Here is an 18792-nt window from a genome sequence, read left to right on the forward strand (position 1 = left end):
GTAACTTTCCAATAATTTCTAGAAAGTTTCCTGGAAATAAATATTAAATTTGGTAGCAATTACAGGGAAAATGGAGGCAAAGTTAATTTAAATTTGTTAATTCTTGAATTTAAAAGCAAGTGCTGCTTTTTCAAGGAATTACCTTGAAAGAACTGCTCCATTTAAACCAAGTAAATAATAATTAATCATTCATTTACTATACATTTATTTAATCAATGGCCACAAAGGACATGCTGGTCTTGTTTTTTATCATGAACTTTTGTACTTTGACGAAACATTGTGCCTTGATTTCTTTAGAAATTCATTCAGTATGTGGACATACAGTATGTTGATTTATATGTTTGACTGAAGACAAATTGCACATTTCTGCAGGTTCAGCTGCACTCACTGAAAGACTCTCTAGGATACGTTAGCTTAGCATTTAATTTGAATGAATTAATTGGAAGTGTACGAACTGAACACTGTCTCTACTTTATTACTAAAGTACAAAGTTCTTTCTATTGCTGACTTATTTGACCTTTGAGGATACAAATAATGAAATAACTAAAATCATGTTAAATGCAATGAATTGTTGTCCAGGACATCAGACTAAATTCACATGTACAAATCAAAAACTCAGAATTTTGTAAAAAAGATGATCCTGATGTTATGATCATATTTAATTAAAATCCAGCCCTGATAAGAAGTTGAAAAAATGTGGTAAGGTGGTATCTCTGTAAGGGCAACAATGATGTATTTCCTTTCTGTTTTGATTTGTATCTTTGTAAGAATTATTTACGTGTATGGTGTATATTCTGGTGTCTGTGGCGAACCTGGATGTATCCATTCTTGAGTGGAGGAGGGGCAGAGCAGGACACAGGTACACAGGTAGGAAGAACTCCTCCCCATTCCCCATTGGCCTTGCAGGTCCTCCTCTTCTCCCCTCGTATCAGGAAGCCTTTATCACAGCTGTACGCCACCACAGCTCCAAAACTGTAGTTTGTCCCGCTCACATAACCCCGATCAATGCTCTCTGGCTTGGAGCACCTCACTGGTACACAGCCAATATCATATGGCGAAGGCTCCCACTCTCCTCCCATCAGGCATCTCAGTGTTGCTGTGGTGTTGAGCATGAAGCCCTCTTCACATTTATAGCTCACTTCAGTGTTGCTTGCGTATTTAGGTTTGTTGACCGAATCTAAAATTGCGTGGGCCAGGTTAGGCGGACGTAGGCAGAAGTTTGCGATGCAGCGAGGTGCCTCCATTCCATCAGGGGGCGCCCACACACCCTGAGCGTTACACACCATCTTGGAGTTGTTGCCAGCGGTGTATCCATCAGTGCAGTAGTAGTTTGCAGTGTCTCCGAACAGCTGGTGGCTCTCATAGGGCTCCGCATGGTCGATTTCAGGTGGGGGGCCACAGGAGCGGGGGACGCACTGGGCGGAGCTGTCACTCCATTGGCCACTTGGCAAACATTCTCTGGTCTCTGGGCCAATCAGAGTGTAGCTGTCAAGGAGATAGAAAGAGATTAGCAAGAGAGGTCACACCTCAACATAATCAGATATCAGAATGTTAACATATCCCTGCACCAAATATCAAATCAGTAGGTTTTGGTTAATTAAAACATGCTGACAGTTCCCAGCATAGCCAGCTGTATCTTAATTGGTTGCCATAAAGAGAAAAGGTCACTAGAGTCACTGCTTTACACCTATAACCTGACAAAGTTTGAATCATGAGGGGAGCTTTGTTAGGTCACACATTTCTGGAAACCGATGAGCTAATTATCAAACGTACTTGCTTTTTTTATGTACAGTAGGTGTTACATTTGGAGAGATTGTTTTGATACAGCACACATGCACTGATGACATTTGTCACAGTTTTCAATCACTGTCATGGTGAAAACAGTTAAGAGGAGTCAAATGTAAAAAGACATTTCCTCATAATCTTTTTTGATAAGTTCACACTTTTAATTGACAAAACAGCATAACAACTTGAGACTTCAACCAAATTTACCCTTCTTTGCAGACATAGTGCACCTTGTTTCCCAGTTCATAGTTATCTCCTACAGTCACAGCGTCTCTCAGGGGCGGGGGCTCGCTGCACAGGACACTCACACATCGGGGGACAGGCCTGCTCCACTCCCCTGTCGCTTCACACACCACCTCCATGGAGCCCTGTGGTCTTCACACCAACACACTGCTTAGTTTACACACACACACACACACACTACTGCAATTATTAATTTAAATTGTGAAAATAAATCAAAACTGATGACAACATACAAAGTCATACAGAGTTCATAATGTCACTGGAGATTGCAGCCACACTGTGCTAACATAGCTGAGTCTATAAACATCAACTATTTTTGACTGAATAAATATAAATATATAACTCATTTCAGATCAAATGACGTGTTTGATGCACATTAAATAAACTCATATAAACTCAACATTGAGGCAATTCTATTCCTACTTCAGCTTTATGTCAAATTCATTCTATTCAGCAGCCGCAAAACCTTGTAATAAAACAAATCAAAGCAATTAAAACTATAGATAAATTCAACATTATCAATCACATGACCAAAAGTAGACAGTGGACAGTTGCAGCAGATGGTAATTTATCCATACCTGTATCCATCAGCACAGGTATATGTGACAGTGGACATGTATGTGTTTGTTTTGAGGATGTAGTTGGCGTTCCCGATATTTGGAGGTCCCCCGCAGGTCACTGGATGGCAGACCGGTGGCGTCCCGCTCCACCTCAGACTAGCGAGACACTGGTACTCATAGGGGACTTGAGGCAGGAAGCCCTCCATGCAGCTGAAAACAAGGTGAGAGACACATGTTAACAAGAACCCCAGGCTTGTCATGTTCTTTGTTGATATTTTTGTAATATTTCTACTGTCGTCGTTCCAACATTGTGTTACAGGGGATGCAAATGATACCTGAAAGTCACCTTGCTTCCATAGGTGAAGTTGCTTCCCTTCATGCTGGAGTTCTCTGGAACAGATGGCGTCGGGCAGGAGAGGGCTACAATGCAACACCGAGGGGACAGTTAGTAACTTCTACTTTCTATCATTTTAATTATCTACTGAAACCTAAATATGATGTGCGGCACATTTCAATCAGGAGAGACAAGTTTACTGATGTCATTCAATGTTATTGGTGAACTGTAGATTACATATTGACTTAGACTCCCCTCAAGGTTACATTTTAAACTGACAAGATCATAAAGGCTAACAGGAAAGTATAAATTAATGGATAAAAGCCAAGAGGTGTGACTAAGAGGAAGTAAGTAGGTATTTTTCTTCATCAAACCCTCCACTCCTCATCTACTGTGAGCTTCCTCAACCATCATGACTAACATCAAAGGTCAGATCCTGAGCGCCTTCCTTCTTCACATCAATGACAAACAAGACACATGTCCATTTCCTCATGACGTCATGGCTGCTGCAAGTAAAACTGTAATCGGGCTCCTTAATTACAACAAAGAAAGAAGGAAATTTTCCACCTCACAAAGTGATTGAACAGACTTTGTGTCTACTTCTCACTTAAACAGAAATCTTGGATTTGTAGCCATGTGTTAATCATGAAGTCTATTTGTAAAAAATCCCCTTTTTGTGATAAGAGTTGGCATAATAAGCTCTGGCTTCAGCCTACACCTTTTCCGGTCATTGCTATAATCTGTTTTTGACAGTTACTCAATGGCTTCATAGCTGTTTAAGCTGTTTAGTTATTATTATCATTATTATGTTGTAACTTAAAAACGGAAATATCAGCTCTCTAATGTTATTTAGTTATTGTTGCAAATAACACAAATATCAGATGACATACAGAGTTGAATCACTTCACTTTCAGTATGAGGAATCAACAGCCAATATAAGCTGATTAGCGCAGGCTGTAGGCGCTGAGTGATTCAGTTCCCTGCGAGATAATATGTGGCTTAGAGCCAAGGTGGAGGTGCTGCGGTGGTCAGGCCTTTTAGCCCGCTGCACAGTGGAAGACAGAAAGACAGCTGCATATATAATCACCCCTTCACAGCACCGGGCATCAGGCATGTGAAGTCACACTGTATGATGTGTGTTTGCGGAAAATGTAGACATGTGTTTGTGTCTGAATATGTTAGTGGTAGAAGATATTTGTGTGTTTCCTGTGGTGTTTGAGGACTTCTGCTATCTGTATAACAATGCATCTGTGTAATGTCTGTCTGTGTGTTACTCAGAGCCTATTGGCTAAAGTGGCTGGATGCTTTGATGAGGAGTTATTTTATCATATAGAATAAAGAGCAGTTTAATGGTGCAATAGTAATGAATCCATTTCCATTGAGGTTTAAATGCCTTGTTGCGTATTTCACAGAAACTAAAGATTAAAGTACTGTGAATAACAGGAAATATGAAAACTTCCTTACGTACTTTTGTGGTCACACTGCGTAGGTTGTGACTAGACATTTCACATGTTAGGCATATATGTTCGTGGGAAACAGATTGCAAAAGGCGATGTTGGCACGAACACTCAGGCCTCTATGCCACAATAACATCTACTACATGTTTAAAACTATGTGCAGAATGGAAACTAACTACTAACTACTAAATGAAATACTTATAAACCAAACACATGATGCTAGAAGACATTTACACTAAGTACTGTATCTCCTTTCATAGCGGTGCTACGTTTGCCTCTTGATCTACATTTCACACATGTAAAGGATAAGACTGGCATGACTCTGTATGTTTCTTATTGTCATCAAATCTCACTAAGATCTAAAACCAACGATGTGTTATTGCATCTCTTAAAACCTTCTGACTTTCATACCCTGTATGTTGCACTCAGCCCCGAGCACATTTATTACTACTGAAGATGTACGTCATTAAAAATGTATCACAAATATTGTTTATAGCTTCATTTTTAAAAAGGCTCAGTGACTTTCTAAAACACCTGGGCACTGTTGATGGCAACACTAAACTGTTCTGGACACAAATGGACGTCGATGGCACAGAGGAATTAAATATATCAAGCTTTGGCAACACAAGCAATACCTGTTGGTAGGATCAATTCAATGTTGGTTTTTGGTATTTTCGTGGGATGTTTTGACATTGGGAAGAATCTAGAATATCACCAACCTTATCTTTATTTCAAAGCTGCACTCTGGATAGATTTATTTTCCTTTCATTTTCTCAAAGAGGTAAAACGTTCCCCTCTTGTGGTAGAAGGTTATGGAAGTGAAATCGGCAAACAGGAAGCTGTTCAATCATTTTGTAGGTGTTTTTTTAAATTTCCTATTTCGTGTCTTAGTTATATTTTAATATTTACTCGCTGAGTCTTACAAAAGTGATTAATCTGATGGAAATTTGCACATATATAGAATAAAACACTCGACTACTTATTGGAATTTGTGCACATCACTGCTACATATTACTTGAGATGCATGTAGCCTAAATCTGGTGAAAATCTACTTTTAACTTATACAAGATCACATGCTGACAATTAGTTGACCCCTGAATGGCTTCAATTAATCTTTTCCAACAGAAAAGAGTCACACAAATAGTATGTCTGATAGTGCTTCACTGTGATGGCATGACAAACAACCCCTCACCGCTGCAGTAAGGGACAACATTGTCCCAGCTTCCTGTCTCCAGGCAGCGGAGCCGAGCCGAGCCGATCAGCTCATAGCCGTTCTCGCAGCCAAAGACAACTTCGCTGCCCATCAGGAAGTTGCTGCCTTCTCTGTGGCCGAACTCAGGAGCCCCGGGGTTCTCACACTTCACTGGCTCTGTTAGGAACACAGAGAATAACAGAATAATGTATGGACAGATGAAATGGTGCACAAAGTGTCTTTAATAGGGCCTAAAATAAGAAGAGGATTGTAACTTTTTTCTTTTTTCAGCTTTGTTTTAATCAGTATTTGTTATTTTTGCTACTAATAGTAATTAAAAGGACAGCAAAATATCTATAAGTGCACTAAAATGCTCATGTGAAGTATTTACCTGTGCAGTTCTTGCCGTCTCCACTGTACGGGTGGATGCAGGTGCAGGTGTAGGAGCCGTCCGTGTTCTGACAGCTGGCGTGATCATCACAGTCTGATCCCAGAGCACACTCATCCACATCTGAACACATCCACAGAAAAGTATGAAATATATTTTGTTACTTGTCAATCTTCCCGACAGGATTTTTATTTTCCATATTTTACTGATATGAAATGTATTTTTATCTGTGTTTATGCCTTTAGATATATTACGTAATGAAGTACCGAGACAGGCTGGTGGATTTCCTCCCCACTTGCCGCTGTTGGTGCAGTGCACTTTGGCGTCTCCCAGCAGGTAAAAACCAGCGTTACACTGATAGTCCACAGAGCTGCCAGCATGGAAGTCCTCTCCCTGAAACAAGCCGTTCTCCAGAGGACGAGGAGACCCGCAGGACACTCCTGTAACACATACAGAGGACAGAGTAATATTATCGAAGACCTGTGTTATTCACTGAGTCTCGCAAATATGTAGTACAGTAGAACCATATATCCAGCTGCTGCAGGACACAGATTGGACAGATTGGACACAGACTGACAGACACATTTAGATCAGATCAGATTTATTTAATTAAAGATAAATGCCACACTGTGACCATCCAATCCTAAAATACAAGTTTAATTGTCGAGAATAAAACAAAAACACAAGACGGGGACACACAGATATGACTCATTTGCAATGCAAATCAGAGAGCAGTTCATGTCGGTGTCTCACGTTCACAGCTGGGCAGAGGGTGGCTCCACTCTCCTTTATTTTGACACTGCAGCACCGGCTCCCCCAGCAGGTAGAAACCGGGATCACAGGACAGCTGGACCTGGGCTCCGGGGCTCACCTCCACAGTGGAGGCGTGCAGGTGGGCCACAGAGTTCTCCAGCTTGGGGCAGTCTGGTAAGAACAGACACTGAGTCACTGAGGTTTTACTTGCATGCAACAGGACAGGTTTAAACTTGAATTTGAAAGGTTAAGAGCTGCATACAGTAAAGTATTCTCCTCACGAATACAAAGTTAAAACTAATTGTGTACATGCAGCTCGTCATTCAAGTTAATATATTGTTGACGTTTGCGGAGCACCCTTACCAGCACAGAAAATGCTACTGAGGTTTACTTTCACTCGGCCCACAACTCCGCTGAGGAAGTCTGGCCAGGCGAGGACGTTCCCTTTGTGGGTGACATGGGTGTCTGGACAGCTGCTCGCCAGGACCTTGATCTACAACGGCAAACATATGACCAGAGGAGGTGAAGTTCAGCTGCTAAAACATGTTAAAAATTACATTCACATAGTTCTTCTTTTATTTCTTGGCAACATATTAAATTACCTGGTTTCACACAGACAAGCTGAGCTCAATCTGATATTTACCTGCTGCGGGGTGAGAACACGATCCCAGATGTTGAGCTGGCTGATGGAGCCGACAAAGGATTCGACAGGGTTGAAGCCCTCGCCCCTCTGGTCCTGGTCCTGACCTAATACCAGCGCCCCTCCAGCTACAGGACACAGGTAAAAGCTCAGAGGTTAACCACTACTCACTGAGAAAGTCCTTGTCTACTTGAATACTGTGTTTATATGAGAATCTTTATTTATTTAGAAACTAAGACATCCAACATTTTATTAAACATTTAACTTCATTGTTATTGCCTATTCAAAACTTTTGTCTTGGCGGAAGAGTGACCAAGCCGAGGATAGCACTACACCTGGGATAGTGGTGCCGACTGACAGGCCTTTTCCTCCGTCTGAGGGCTTCCCATTGATGTAGATTCTCCAGTCACCATCCCAGCTCCTCCAGGACACCCCGATGTGGTACCAGTGACCCGTGTTCACAGCAGGACAGTCAGTGATCCGCTCCCTACCGTTCACATACAGCACCCACCTGTAGGGAGGAGGGTGGACACCGGGAAGAAGAAGAAAATGGTCAAAGAGAGTTTAATGCAAAAGATAGAAGGTATTAGAGAGGTAAATAATAAAAGGATGCAAGAAAATGACTGCGTATGTGCATTTATTCTCTCTTAATTCTTGGTAAACTGACCCGTTATAGTCTATGAGAAGGAAAGCGTTGTCGCTGCCCTCCACAGCGTAGGAGATGGGTGTGCCGTAATTGGTAGTGTCCGATGACTTCATCCAGAAGGCGCAGGTGATCTCTGTAAGCGCTGGCATCACTCCGTCCATCATCACGTAACCATGGATACCCGACACCTCAAAGTCCAGGTTGAAGGAAGAAGACATCTCTGATAGGACAAATCAGAGAAATATTTATACGAGGAGTGAATAAAAATATTTATTCTTTATAATTGCTGCTGTTTTTGATTTGCTCTTTACAACTTTATCTTCTTCTCGTTGATTGTTCGTGTCCTTTTTTCAATAAATTGTAATTCACATATAATCATGCAAGTGAGACCCACAATGGGTCACAGATACAAAGATGAGATATCATAAAATGATAAACAACATTGACTGCAAAAAATATTTTTTCATTTCTACCATCTATCATCTTATGTTTTGGTGTGAAATACTGAACACTCTGCCTCTTAAAGCATCTAAAAATAATCAAAATAATTCAAACTGTTGTGGAAAAATCACTCTTCAGTTAAACTACTAACAACTTGATATGAGTTGCGATATGTAACCTGTGACAGGATCCTTCAAGGACCTTCTTTTAATGGGCCACATGTCAAAGAGACCATTTTTTACTGGGAACATTGGTGCAAATCATGTGTTCCACACAACAGCTTTTAAAGTATGTCATAAAATACGCTGGAAAAAAAAACTCGACAAAAAAAAAGCAATAAAAATGGCAAATCATCTTCCTACCAGATAAAGTCTCATAGCAATCAAATAACTCGCCAGCTTTGCTCAAATGGAAATATTCCCTGAGGTGAAACTAACAGCTGTATAAAATTAACATCAGTAATCTGTCTTTTTCACTCTCTTCTTCCTCTACAGTTGCCATGGTGATGCGTCGTCTGTCCTATAGTACCTGTCTCACACCTGGTTCCGTTGAACCCAGGGAGGCAGCGGCAGGTGTAGGTCCCCAGACCGTCCAGGCAGCTGGCCCCGTTCACACAGGGGTTGGGGTCGCACTCGTCCACATCCACCTCACAGACCCGTCCCCGGTAGCCCTCGACGCACTGACACCTGAGACAGAGAAGCATTATGTATTTACACAATCATTGTTTAGAGGTAACATTACATCACGAGTCTTGTATAAACACGACTGATGGGATGTCTCAAATACAAATGAATCTTTATTACCTGAAATTGTTAACAGCATCCAGACACGAGCCTCCGTTCAGACAGGGGGTGCTGTAACATTCGTCGACGTTGATCTCGCAGCTATCTCCTGAGAAGCCGGCGGCGCAATTACAAGTGTAACCGCCGGTCAAGTCCTCACACACGCCTCCGTTCAGACAGGGGTCGGACAGACATTCGTTTATCTCCAGCTCACATCGGGATCCTGCAGAAATGTGACAAAGACAGATATGTACAATACATGAGTGTAAAGTTCTCATGTTGCACATTTGTATATATACATTACATTACATTTGTATATATACTCTATGTGTGTATGTATATGCAGTAATAGAAAGAGGACGACATAAGCAGTTTTAATACCCTCCATTTCCTATAATCTGCATGAATAATTATCTGAAGTAATGTAATACAGTGTAACTGTCTGACGAGGAAATCAAACGCCAAAAACTGATATCTGATGGGATGAAAATGTAACACCGTCCTGTTATCTAACCTGTGAAGCCGCCAGCACAACTGCAGGTGAACTTGTTGACCTCGTCCACACACACACCTTCATTCAGACAGGGGGAGGAGATACACTCGTTCACCTCCGCCTCACACAGAGAGCCTGAGACAAAGAGGGGCACGACGTTAAGAGCTGAACGGAGATGGAGGATGAGCAGAAATATTTGTTTATTAAGTGCATTTTAAATGACATTCTGTACTTGTATGAGTCATTAAATGTTGTTAAACGTCATTACTAAGGTGTCCCATGAAGCAGACATATGTCTTAATTTAAAGACAAGAAAATTACAACTGGATAAAACCTTAAAATACTTTCACCTCGAACCATTGTTTTTCCAGTCTTGTATTTTTACTTGGTTTCATATTTTGAGGATTTTGGCTTTTGTTAAATATCACTGTTATGATGGGAAAAGTTTGTTTTTATTCCAATCAAATGGTCACATCATCTTTTATGGCTTAAGACACCCTGGAAAGACTAAAACCCTTTTAAACCCAAATGGCAAACCGCGACTGTTCTTCTTTGCACATCAAAGTTGGGTTTTTACCTGACGCAGCAACGACGAGTTGATGGTGGCAAGGAAACATGTTGGGTTTAAGATTATTCAATGAATATGAAATAATGCTGGCCTACATAAAAATGTGGCCTGTAAGTCACTTTTTTTCCAAACCTTCCAAGACCTGGAAATAATTATGCTGATTTTCCATTATTTCATACTGTTCACCCTTTTTATACCCCAGACCTTTGTGTGAAGCAAAAACTAAGCCTTTAGTTCCTAAATGCTCCCTTACCTAAAAATCCAGGCTTACACTGACACTGGAAGTCTCCCATACCGTCCTTACACAGGCCTCCATTCTGGCACGGAGTAGAGTCACATTCATCTATGTCAATTTCACACTTGGCACCTGAGGGGGAAATATCAGATGCTGCATCAAGTATTCATTATAACAGAGTCACATACAAAACAACTAACTGTAGCTGAGATTAATATCTACTGAGATAAAAGCAAACATGAAGGAAAAGCTGATGTCAGGACTAAAATGTGAATGTACTGTATACATTTGGAAAGTACATGTGGCTGTTTATTTTTACATGCTGATTACTGGATTGAGGTCAACTCAGTATGAATCAAAAAAGTCTTGAAGTGGATTTGATTTAAATTTGAAACACTTAACATTTTGATTTGTCTGACTGCATGATGTATGTGTGAGAGGCAGCCTGTAAAAATCATTAAATTGTTCATTCAGGCATCAGTTTGTTTCCATTTGTATTGATTTATTTCTTCTTCTTAGTCATAAAAACAAAATTAAGTGATATAGCATCTTTCTGGAGAAAGTGCAACACGAGTAAGTAAAAACAGAACAAAAGACAAACAAAAAACAATAACGTGATCATGACTTGACATGTTCGCAGTTGATATGCAAATTAAAAGTGGCTTTGAATCTCACTTTTAATAGGCTGAAAGCAGCTGTTTGCTTAGCTGCACAAGTGCTAATCAGTGAAAAAGGGACATCTGTTTTCTCACAATTAAGCTTAAGGAAATTATCTATAACAGCTGATAAGCAGTCTATCAGGACAGCTGGGTAACAGTGATCCCTATTAACCACTACAAACTACTAATCATCTTTATTTAACCGGCCGTTGTTAATGAAAGTTGTTGGCTGACCAGGTGAAGCTCTGACTTGTGTTTTACCTGTGAAACCAGGCATGCAGGTGCAGACGTATCCCGCCCCGACCTCCTCACACGTTCCTTTATTCTGACAGGGATTCAGGAAGCACTCATGGAAAACCTGCGGAAACAGCCGGATCATAGCGTCACCCGCATGATGCAACACTCTACAAAACCACTACCTCACACTTTGTCTAGTGAGTCATTCAGTAAAACCCCTTCTGCACATTTCACTTCAAATATTAATGTTGCAGTTATTAGTCATGATTTTACTGTCTGTCCATGAAGTCGCTGTAACCATTTTGCTTCTGTGTATCTTTTTTTTTTTTACATACATATATAACAGAGATGCTCCATGTTGGATGTTGAGCCTTAACAGCTATAATGATATTTTAAAAAGTTTGCTTTAAAAGATTTTGAAAAGATTAAGACTGACCTGACTGCTGGCTTGGTAGTCCTCGCTGACCTCCACCTCTGGAGCTGCAGTCACACTCTCCTCTTTTGGAAGAAAACTGGAGCCAAAACCTGAGAATGACACCCAGAAAAAAATACAGACAATGTGAGCAAAGGCGAGTCGGAAAAACACAGCAATGATCTTTCCCCTTGCTACCAGACTGGCAGACGGTTGAGATCCAGCTGAACAAAAGTCTGTATTCTTATTAAAAACTGGCAGCATCTCTTAACCACTGTTCATTCCCACACTTCAGGCATGCAGTGTTATTCATTTCCATTCTCCAGCAGCGCAATAAAAGTCATATTATTTCCATTTCCCCCCCTGATCCCGTGCAGTAATCCCTTTTCCAATTGGACTAAGCTGTCACAACACTGATCAGACACCACACAACTGGAGTGATGGCAGTAAGTTTTGAAACTGTAGAGAAGCTGTCACACGGACATAAAACAGTTACATATATTTTGCTTTCTGCTGACTTCAGCTGGCACGACTTGCAGAAATTAGACATAAATCATTTTACAGCTAAACATAACACAAAAGTGTTAAAATAGAACTCTGTGAGTGTGAAAATCACATCTGTTCTCATCAGAGTTTATAGAGTTTATAACCTGAAACTACAGTAGGGGGCAAAGTGTTGGAGTATAGTTTTTGTTTTTAATGTAACAGTATTATCACAGTAAACAACAACAACCATAAAAAACTCTGACAAGCAAAGAAAATACAGAACAAACTATATTTACTATGGCAAAATTTGGAGAAAGCATTTACTGCTCATTACATTACTGTTGTGTTTTATTTCTATATAAGTGTCACTTTTTTGTTCCAAATAACTTGAACACTTAATGTTAAAAAATGAATTTCACAGTTTTTCAAAGATTTAATTGAAAATATCTTATAACCTCTAAATTTATGGTAAATCTGTTTGTCAATAAAGTATGATTTATGGAGATTTCAAAGAATATCAATTTTGGCAAACACAAACGACATTAACATACGGCCACATGCTTAAACCATAAGAACCCACGGTGACACAGGTGTCACCAAACCTTTCATTGTTCTGGAAAATTCCTCATACAGCTTTATCCTTGATTTTAACTCATGAAGTCCCTCAGTGACATCTACTGAACATCCTGGTGCAGTCATGTGACAATGTGTGAATCTGTGTACCCATGACATCACTTCCAAAATGGCGGTGTGCCTGGTCCGCAAATGTGACAGAACTAGCTAATTTTAAAAAGCTTGTTTTTTGTTACTAACGGTACGTTTCAACCCGTTTAACAATTCTGATGCTTTAATAAGATGTCCTGTATTACATTTAACCTGTTCTGACCACATTTCTTGAACAAATTGATATAAAACAAGAAATATCATTATGACATACATGTTACATTACAGATCTTTGACACTGAAGGTAGAATTTCAAAAAAATTCAGGAATGGGTTCCTTGTGGTATGTTTTATATTCCCCATAATTTTCCTTTAAGGAGAAATGGGTCCAGGTTCTTATGGGTTAAAAAAAGACATTCCAGCTTTGTAAATGGACAACAAACTCGCCAATAAGTAAAAAATAACTGTCCAGCAAAATCTTTTATAAACACTGTTAAATGTGTTGCATGTCATTCCTATCGTGGTGGCTTTACCCTCCTGATAACAGGAGGGTCTCCAAAATGGGATTCTGACACCTTCATGAGGACCTTAATGGTGGTCTAAGAAAACCCCAAAGACGGTTAAAATCATCTGCATTTCATAGTTTAGGTCACAGGATGAAACATTATGTAGTGGAGCGTCTGTGTGTGTATTTGTATTGGTTTGACTTGGAAAAAGATTTGGGGTCTCCTCAACTGGGACACTTACTGGAGCAATGCTGGATGGTGGTTGCCCCGGTAACCGTGGTGGTTCCATAGAAGGGGCAGGACAGGCAGTAGGAGCGGCCATGTTCGGGCTGGTAGTAATCTCTAGGACAAGGGTAACAAGGAACCAGACCAGTACGAGAGAAATGGCCCGCCGAACAAGGGACTGTAGAGTAGAGTACAGTACAGTAGAATAGAGGAGAGTAGAGGAGAGGAGAGAGGTGAGGAGAGGAGAGAAGAGAGAGGAGAGGACAGAAAAGGGAAAAAAAGATACAGAGGAATACGAATGAGCAGGCGAAGTGCCTGAATGTCCCAAAAATGTTTAAAAATTGGCATTTGTCAGTTGGAAAATCCAACATCTGTGAGCTCCAAGTCCAAGTTTAAAGGTTACAGTGTATTTTTATATTTTAACTCGGAAACTCAGGTAGCAAGCAGTTCTCAGTTTCCAGATTTATCATCCAACTTTTAAGGGCAATCATATTAAATTTCCAAAGAGGAATTTGCTTTTCTGATATAATTGCTCATGAAGGCACAATAATGACAGATATAACACTAAAGGCCGTTTTTATTTTTGTTACCTAGCAGCATTTGAATAATTTGACGATGATTAATGCCTTTCAAAGGTGAAATTAGCAGTTTGATAGGACATTAAGGGTGTGAGCTCTACACTGTCAAACTGTATCACCTCCACACTCCATCTCGTCAACTGCTCCTCTGGTAACGGTGGAAGTCTCGTCAGGACAGACCAGACACTCCCTGGCGCCGTAGCCAGGTTGGAAGTGACCCAGTGGGCATGACTCGCATATCTCCAGCCCGTTCAGAGAGTGACTACCAGGCTTACACTGCCCTGCAAGCACATGCAAGTAACCACATCATGAGGGATATTAAGACACAGAAAGTGAAAAAAGTACAGTTCTATGATTAACACACAGTACGTTTAGTGCTCATTTCAAGCATAATTTGCAAATAATTTGTGTTTAATTTATCCAGCGTGTGGTACCAAATAGCAAGATAGTCACCTATGACAACCAGTAACTGAGAGGTAGTTTATTCTACTTTATTATCAAAATACATGCATGCATCGTACCTTTGCACTCAGCCACGCTGCGGGAGTGCAGGTAGGCCGTGGAGGTTCCCTCAGGGCAGGACTTACACTCCAGCTGACCCTCCTGGTCCTGGTAGGAGCCCAGCCAGCAGCTCTCACACTCATTATATTCCAGAGAGAAGTACGTTCCCACCGGACATTGAACTGCGACACAGTTAGTGATGAAATGGTAAAACTTTTAGAGTCTTGATTTTCTTAATATCCTTATTCCATGTATGTTATGTTGTTATAAAGGTGATTAAACTCTAATCCACAAATAAAGAAGTTGATAATCTGAGTTAAGGTGAGTGAACCCTTCATTTAACGTGGCATAAAATGTTATTTCTTTATAAATAGTGACCGACACAAGGCTTTCCCACTCACCACACATCCTGCCTTTGAGCACAGAGCCCGGCCTGCAGAACAGAGAGGCCTTCTTGCCTTCCAGCGATTTAGGATCAGCTACAATCATCTCTGAGGACACGTGGAAACTGGACAGCGGCTGCTTGGCCAACGTTCGCTTCAGACGATTGGTCAGCTGCTCAAGGGTCCGCAGGAGCCTCCTCTGATTGGCCACTTCGATTGAGTCGTTCCTCGACAGGGGCAGAGGGATGCTTGCTGGGAGAACGGGCAAAGTTTAAAGGATTGATAACTAACAACAGATGGTATAAAATATAAAAACACAGATATACGCAATGAGGATGAGATAATATAGTCATTATGCAAACAATATGCTTATTAGTTATCATGCCTAACTGTGACAAACCTTAAACTAAGCTAACCCTAAAGCCTGACATGAAGTGTAAGACTATATTTTACTTTATTTAATAAAATAGTGGTTCTTCGATACATTTTCATGTGTATTTTATGTTTTTTTTCCTTGTTGTAGCTTGTGTCAGCCTCAATGTGCAATGTCAGTATCCAGAAAGTTTGTCATGGAAGCGTAACAGGGTAATAACTCACAACTCATCAGGGTAAATTAACATTTAGATCACAGTTGATTTTACTGTAAAGTTCATTAAAAACACAAAAATCACATGAAATTCATTCTACCTGTGATGTTGAAAAAGATCTGTATCTTTTGGTCTCTGGTGGGGCCTCTGATCTTTCGGTGCCTCTTGGTACGTTGGGGACGCTGCACGCTGCCGCCTTGCACGCTGCCGCCTTGCACGCTGCCACGCTGCATGATGCCGCCTTGCATGCTGCCACGCTGCACGCTGCCGTGTTGCACGCTGCCACGTTGCACGCTGCCTCGTTGCACGCTTCCGTGTTGCACGTTGCTGCGTTGCTGCCGGTTGCTGCTGGTGAGCTGTCGAGCGCCCGGCACAAAGCCTGATTCGAAGTAGGCGTAGTCCTGGGAGCCCTGAGGACTCCAGTTGTTAGCCCAACCCCCTGGTACTGATGGATATTAAGACGGAGGAAGAGGGAGGAATAATTATAAAAAAAGATGCTTCACTCAAAGTAAAAGTGTTGGTGTTTAGTGAGGGCGTATTTGTGCATGCATACCAATAGAAAATCCATTCTCATAGTCGTAGTTGTACTCGAGACAGTGACCTTGTGACAGCACCTCCAACTTGCAGGTGACATCATCACTGCTACAAATGTTAGGGAGCTGTGAAGAAAAAAAACAAAGCATGTTTCAGAGATTATTCATAACAAATGGAAGAATGTTGAAGAACATTCATTGGATCCCTACTACTACTCTAATAGGATACATATTGTGTGTGTGTGTGTGTGTGTGTGTGTGTGTGTGTGTGTGTGTGTGTGTCTGTGTGTCTGTGTGTGTACAGCTCCTCACCATTCCTCCCAGTTTAGTGTTGAACTCTCCAGTGAATGACTTGACCAGGTCCACATCGTCACAACGTGATGCTTTAAACAGCATCTCAAAGGGCTTGAACCCGTTGTTTGCAATACGATTCACTGGGAAAGACAAAAATGATTTTATACAGTAAGATGCTTTATTTTAAGTTGCTGCACACAGTATTATGTCCTTAAAATAGTCTAAAACTACACAATAACAATCCTAAAAATAGTATGTGCATTATGAAATTGTGTGCAGCAATGAGACCCACCTGAGATACACACAGTAAGTAGTAGCCCAGTGTAGATAGCAGCTAACTGAATGTTTCAATATACTGTATATAAACAGAGTAACTTGTGTTGTGCTCACCTGAGCAGTCGGGTCTGTCTGCAGAGTACGGCGGCTTCCACACACCGTTGTAAGGGCAGAAGTAGCTGTGCACTGCGTCCTTAGTGAAGCTGTAGCCTTCCTTACAGCGAAGAGTACAGTTAACCCCCTCCTCCTCTTCTAGGCAGATGAACTCTCCGTTCATGGGGACATACGGCTGATCACAGGTCGTCCCTGGACAAACACAAGTATGACATCATTCATGCTGGAGCACAATGTGTAAGTAAGTAACTTTATTTAGAGCAGATATGTCACAAAGTGCTTCTATAAAAACAGAATTAAATAAAAAAAAGAAAAATTACATAAAGGCAAGTCTAAACAAATGGGCCTTGAGCTGCTTTTTAAAGGTGTCCACAGATGTTAAGTTCAAAGGGAGACAGTTCCAAAGTTTAGGAGCCACAACCTCAAAAGCTTTAGTCTTAAGCCTAGATCGAGGAACAACCAGCAAACCCTGATCAGAGGACCTTAGAGACCTGCTGGTGATATAAGGCTGCAGTACTGTAATAATACCATCATATACAATCAACACCATAAGTTAAATCAATACTGAAATCCTATTGTTTAACATTATTTGATGAGTATGCAAATACTTTTCAATAATAAACTTTTTAATATATTTTAAGCTAAAATACTGTATGTAATAATGTCTAAGCAGGTGCATGGTCTAAGCAATACTGTGATCACAAACCGTATATTTAGGTATACTCACAAACATAGACATTAATGACATGTGCACTGTTTTAGTTTAATTTGGTCTAGTATCAGAGTTAGATTACTTTATTTGTCTTATTCATATTTGCATAATTCAATGGTCATAACGCTATTTATACAAGATCCAGTAAAAAGACATTTAAAGATCCATGATGACGTCTGTCACTTATGTACCTTGTACAGTGACGGTGAGGTTGCAGGTGCGGCTGTTTCCTGCTGTATCAGTGGCGGTGTACTGGACCAGAGTCTCTCCGATTGAGAACAGAGAGCCTGGCGTATGGCTACCGTTCACTATGAGGCGACCACCTGAGACACACATTACAAAAGTGTTGGTAATAGACAAACAGTACATTTAACACACAATTGATTATATTTTGATGTAAAAACACATCATTGTAATAAAATTCCATCAATATTATGACATTTTTAATTAGTGCTGATATTGTAACACTTGAGTTTGATATTGTCCTTTTATGGGGAAGTCCAGTAAAACACCTGTCATAAGAATAATCAACAACACATTACTGTAATGAAATGAGCGCAATTTATAACCTGGAAGATTGCAAATTTTTGTTTTCACTCATACAAGTTCAGAACCATTTCTTAAGTGTTATTCTAGTTATCCTGCAGAGGGCAGCCTTAGTCTTACTCCTTTTTCCAGGACTAAATGAGTCACTCTGAGTAAACCATAGAAGTTATGCTAAACAGTGATACGTCGACATGAGAAGAGTGTGTCTGGGCATCACATGGTAGCTCTGGGGATTGGAGAGGGAAAATTGCTACAGTCTGGTTGGCTTTAAAAAAAAAAAAAAAAAAAAAAACTAAATGTGAAGAGAGTGATGGATGGGGCTTTGGGAGAGGCAGCGGTGATGAGATGTGGTGTGTGTGTGTGTGTGTGTGTGTGTGTGTGTGTGAGAGAGAGATCCTGTGGGCTGATACACAGGTTCTGGACAAAAACTAATAAAAAACATCTGAACTAAGTGTCAGAGACAGGAGTAAAAAAAACAAAAAAGAGAAGGTGGGAAAACTCCTTTCCGTCCACTTCATCTAACCCGTTACAACACTTACAGTAGAGACGTCGTTCCAACAGGGC

At 40.7% G+C, this 18792-nt stretch overlaps 1 protein-coding gene across 8 annotated transcripts in view; it reads right to left on the minus strand.

Annotated features, from left to right (window-relative positions):
• svep1 (sushi, von Willebrand factor type A, EGF and pentraxin domain containing 1) overlaps positions 1–18792 on the minus strand; it is a 123021-nt gene that overhangs the window by 31100 nt on the left and 73129 nt on the right. For 7 of the 8 annotated variants that reach the window (XR_006399901.1, XR_006399904.1, XR_006399899.1 and 4 more), the window contains 27 exons: positions 17874–18005; positions 16971–17162; positions 16599–16720; positions 16307–16412; positions 15854–16198; positions 15185–15418; positions 14804–14965; positions 14402–14563; positions 13721–13882; positions 11850–11938; positions 11438–11534; positions 10536–10649; positions 9736–9849; positions 9243–9444; positions 8968–9125; positions 8020–8218; positions 7688–7863; positions 7356–7480; positions 7076–7205; positions 6713–6883; positions 6226–6399; positions 5963–6082; positions 5572–5748; positions 2924–3008; positions 2607–2798; positions 1993–2160; positions 813–1485 (listed from right to left, as the gene is read on the minus strand). Coding sequence is in view for 1 of the 8 variants with exons in the window: in XM_044340497.1 (XP_044196432.1) it covers positions 813–1485; positions 1993–2160; positions 2607–2798; positions 2924–3008; positions 5572–5748; positions 5963–6082; positions 6226–6399; positions 6713–6883; positions 7076–7205; positions 7356–7480; positions 7688–7863; positions 8020–8218; positions 8968–9125; positions 9243–9444; positions 9736–9849; positions 10536–10649; positions 11438–11534; positions 11850–11938; positions 13721–13882; positions 14402–14563; positions 14804–14965; positions 15185–15418; positions 15854–16198; positions 16307–16412; positions 16599–16720; positions 16971–17162; positions 17874–18005 (4781 nt within the window). In the remaining 7 variants the exon portion in view is untranslated. The remainder of the gene's footprint in view (positions 1–812; positions 1486–1992; positions 2161–2606; positions 2799–2923; positions 3009–5571; positions 5749–5962; positions 6083–6225; positions 6400–6712; positions 6884–7075; positions 7206–7355; positions 7481–7687; positions 7864–8019; positions 8219–8967; positions 9126–9242; positions 9445–9735; positions 9850–10535; positions 10650–11437; positions 11535–11849; positions 11939–13720; positions 13883–14401; positions 14564–14803; positions 14966–15184; positions 15419–15853; positions 16199–16306; positions 16413–16598; positions 16721–16970; positions 17163–17873; positions 18006–18792) is intronic. The other variant, XR_006399903.1, reaches the window with a different exon arrangement.

The sequence above is a fragment of the Thunnus albacares genome, chromosome 22 (genome assembly GCF_914725855.1).
Source record: "Thunnus albacares chromosome 22, fThuAlb1.1, whole genome shotgun sequence".
NCBI lineage: Eukaryota > Metazoa > Chordata > Actinopteri > Scombriformes > Scombridae > Thunnus > Thunnus albacares.